The sequence below is a fragment of the Octopus bimaculoides genome, chromosome 17, assembly GCF_001194135.2.
Source record: "Octopus bimaculoides isolate UCB-OBI-ISO-001 chromosome 17, ASM119413v2, whole genome shotgun sequence".
Lineage (NCBI taxonomy): Eukaryota > Metazoa > Mollusca > Cephalopoda > Octopoda > Octopodidae > Octopus > Octopus bimaculoides.
Window position 1 is genome coordinate 21,927,454 of NC_068997.1, and position 3,312 is coordinate 21,930,765.

The 3,312-nt window shown below is 34.9% G+C and overlaps 1 protein-coding gene across 5 annotated transcripts in view; it reads right to left on the minus strand.

Moving 5' to 3' along the window:
• The window catches only part of LOC128249669 (uncharacterized), a 73,152-nt gene that overhangs the window by 25,174 nt on the left and 44,666 nt on the right, over positions 1-3,312 (minus strand). For all 5 annotated transcript variants that reach the window (XR_008265781.1, XR_008265782.1, XR_008265783.1 and 2 more), the window contains one exon: positions 2,691-2,852. Coding sequence is in view for 1 of the 5 variants with exons in the window: in XM_052973882.1 (XP_052829842.1) it covers positions 2,814-2,852 (39 nt within the window). In the remaining 4 variants the exon portion in view is untranslated. Of the gene's footprint in view, positions 1-2,690; positions 2,853-3,312 lie in introns of those variants that run through there.

The following is a 3,312-nucleotide window of genomic DNA, read 5'->3' on the forward strand; positions in this document are numbered from 1 at the left end:
TATATATATATATATAGTTCAAAAACACAATAACAAAAAAACAAAAAAACAACAAAGTGAGGACGTGATATGGATAGTATTATTGGACGCTCAGGAAAGGAAAGAGAGAGTATATATATATATATACATATTTATATATACATATAATAAACGAAAAACATTAACGAACAGCAAGTGGGCATGCAAAAGAAATGCATTAGCTTGACGCTCGGTGAAACGAAAGAGTTTGAGATTTCGTCAGAAAGGAGAAAAGGAAAAAATCCAAAGAAAGAAAAGGAAATCGGTAACAGTACGTGTGTAGATACATACATACACACATACATACATACGTAACAGTACAATATTAGTATTTCAGTAACTAGAGTCTCTGGAGAGAAAGCTGTTTGAGTCTAAACACATTCCTAGCTGGCGAAGTTCCTGAAACCTAAATGCGGGTTTTGTTTTCACCCAAACTTAACGTATGTTTATTAACTATATCGTTTATGACTTCTATACACGTGTATCTATTCGCAGGTTACGCTGTTTGTTTTTTTGTTTTTTTTGTATCCTAGTTATTTATTACTGACGTCTAAGTGTTTACGAGTCAGTAAATCTCAATCAATGTTTCAAAATAATACATATATAAATGGATGAATAAAAGTAGAATGAAAAAAAAGAATCAATTAGTTATTTTAGTAACGATTGCTCTGTATAAATTCCTTTTAAATCTTTAATTCATCTATATAACTTTTATAAGTAAATCATTGGAATATAATAGACCGCAGTATAAAATAGAAGAATGGGTTAAGACAAAGACACTAAAAAATAAAAGAAAAACGTCAGCAAAGTACAAAAAGAAACAAGACAAAAAATAACATATAAACATATATGCTGATTAGGTGAATTACGAGAAGGTACTTCCATAAAATGTCGGTCGCTGAACGCTCCTTTACTATATAAAAACGATAAAGCGATGGTTAAAATAAGAACAAAATGAAAGAATGGTCGGCTATGAAGGCATTCGCTTAATGTGCTCACTGACTCGGAGAAGAGAAGGTGTGGTCAGGTGTTTCTTGTGTCTGTTTTGTCAGTAGGTCGAATCGAGGTTACATTTGTCAATGGAACAATCATAATAATAATAATAATAATAATGATGATGATGATGATGATGATAATGATAATCCTTTCAACTGTAGGCACAAGGCCTGAAACTTTCAGGTAGGGATAAATCGATTACATCGACCCCAGTACTCAGCTGGTAGTTAATTTATCTACCCTGAAAGGATGAAAGGCAAAGTCGACCTTGGCGGAATTTGAACTCAGAACGTAGCAAAGGGTCGAAATACTGCTAAGAATTTCATCCAGCATGCTAACGATTCTACCAGCTGGCATAATAATAATAATAATAATAATAATAATAATAATAATAATAATAATAATAATAATAATAATAATAATAATAATAATAATAATAATAATAATAATAACTGGCTGCCCAGTCCTGGCTAAGAAGGAATACTGGCTTCTCAGTCCTGGCTAAGAAGGAATATATTTACAGACACAACAGAGCTGGGACCTACATACACTGGAAGCTATGCCAACACTGTGGAATAACAACAGAAAAAAGATGGTATAAACATACGCCAGAAAAGGTCACAGAAAACGAGAAAGCAACTATACTCTGGGATATGCCAATACACACAGATAGAGAAATTAAGGCAAATAGACCAGATATAGTTATCAAAGATCATGAAGAAAAAAATGCTTTCTAATTGATGTATCAATACCAGCAGATAACAACGTTTCTCTAAAACATTTCCCGTCCAATGGCTCCCATTTTTCTGTTACTCTAGCAAATAGAGCCTACTCTGGTCTCAAGATTCTGGACAAATTCCTCGTCGGAATCAACAGCGTGGATGTCCTTGGCACTGTGGTTTGACTTCTGGCCTTCGTTTTCCAACATTCTATAAGCTGGAGCAATCCCCTGCTCTTCATTCAAGAGTCCTTACACATCACTTTTTCTAATTGCGGGTCTTCATACTGCACATAGGTGAGGGGTATCTCCCTTCGCGGACACATGGGAATTCGATTTGTCCCAAGCTCTTAGTCCTATATGGATTCCTGGTCGTAAGGACTATTTTACCAATGGATTCATCATCCACTTCTACATTCGGTAAATCGTGGGAGTATCTTTCATTACCGAAACTCAGAGCCTTATAATACTAACGACTAAAGTGGAGAGCTAGCCCTCAGAGTCTGTGAATGTAGTCTTTCCTAGTGTCATCCAGTCTTCTCCGAACATCCTCTGGCCTGTTTCCAGCAGTCAATGGTTTAGCCATGTGTCACTGGTAAGTAACCCTTAACAGAGCTGAACAGCAGAAGATCTTCGGAGAAGAAACCCGCCTCAGGCAAGCGTTTCGGCCCTTGATTTCTGCCTGTCTGCCTGTCTGTCTGTCTGTCTGTCTCTCTCTCTCTGTGTATATATATATATATATATATATATACACAAACAAACACACGCACACACAGTTATTTATACCTTATATGTTGTGAGTCAGTGTAGGAGAGAGATACTACGTAGTTCTATGTATCAGTATTTGAAAGAGTAGTATGTAGTTTGGGTGAGATTTAGCTACTACTTCTAGCATGTCATAAACACAGAATAAGATATAAATTGAATAATGTAATAATATCACAAATGTAATTTACACCTTTTTTTTCCACTCAAATTTACTTCATATCTCAGAATATAGCTCCATAGCTGTGTGTGTAGACCATCTGGATGTGGGAATCTGTAGCAGGTCTGACGGTTGTTCTTGAAGTAAGAATTTAATCTAAAATTTACACCTAAAGAGAAAAAGAGAGTCTTTAATCTGAAAAGAAAAAAAGATGTATCATGACCAGTCATGAGTAAATTGCGGCCCGCGTGACATTCTGAATGGTGCTCCCAAACGAAAAAATAATCTTCATTTTTTTCATTTTTTTCTTTTTTGTAGTAGTAGCACAGCCCGCCGGATAATGAAGTAGCTTCATGCAGCCAGCATATAGATATACCATGGACTAAAAATTATTGGAGCATCACGGCTAGAAAACTTTTAATCGTAGATCCGTTTGATTGCGACTGATCTGGGCTAAACAACAACAACAGAAAAACGCCAAACACTGATGCAATTCATAGTGTCTTACACTGTAGAATACAATATCAAATTATAAATATATATATCAAACGCAATATGATTATTAAGTAATAAAAAAAATAACATTTACAAATCGATGTAATTCTTTAGACATTAATGTACGCATCTAATAACACGCATCAAATTTTATTATATA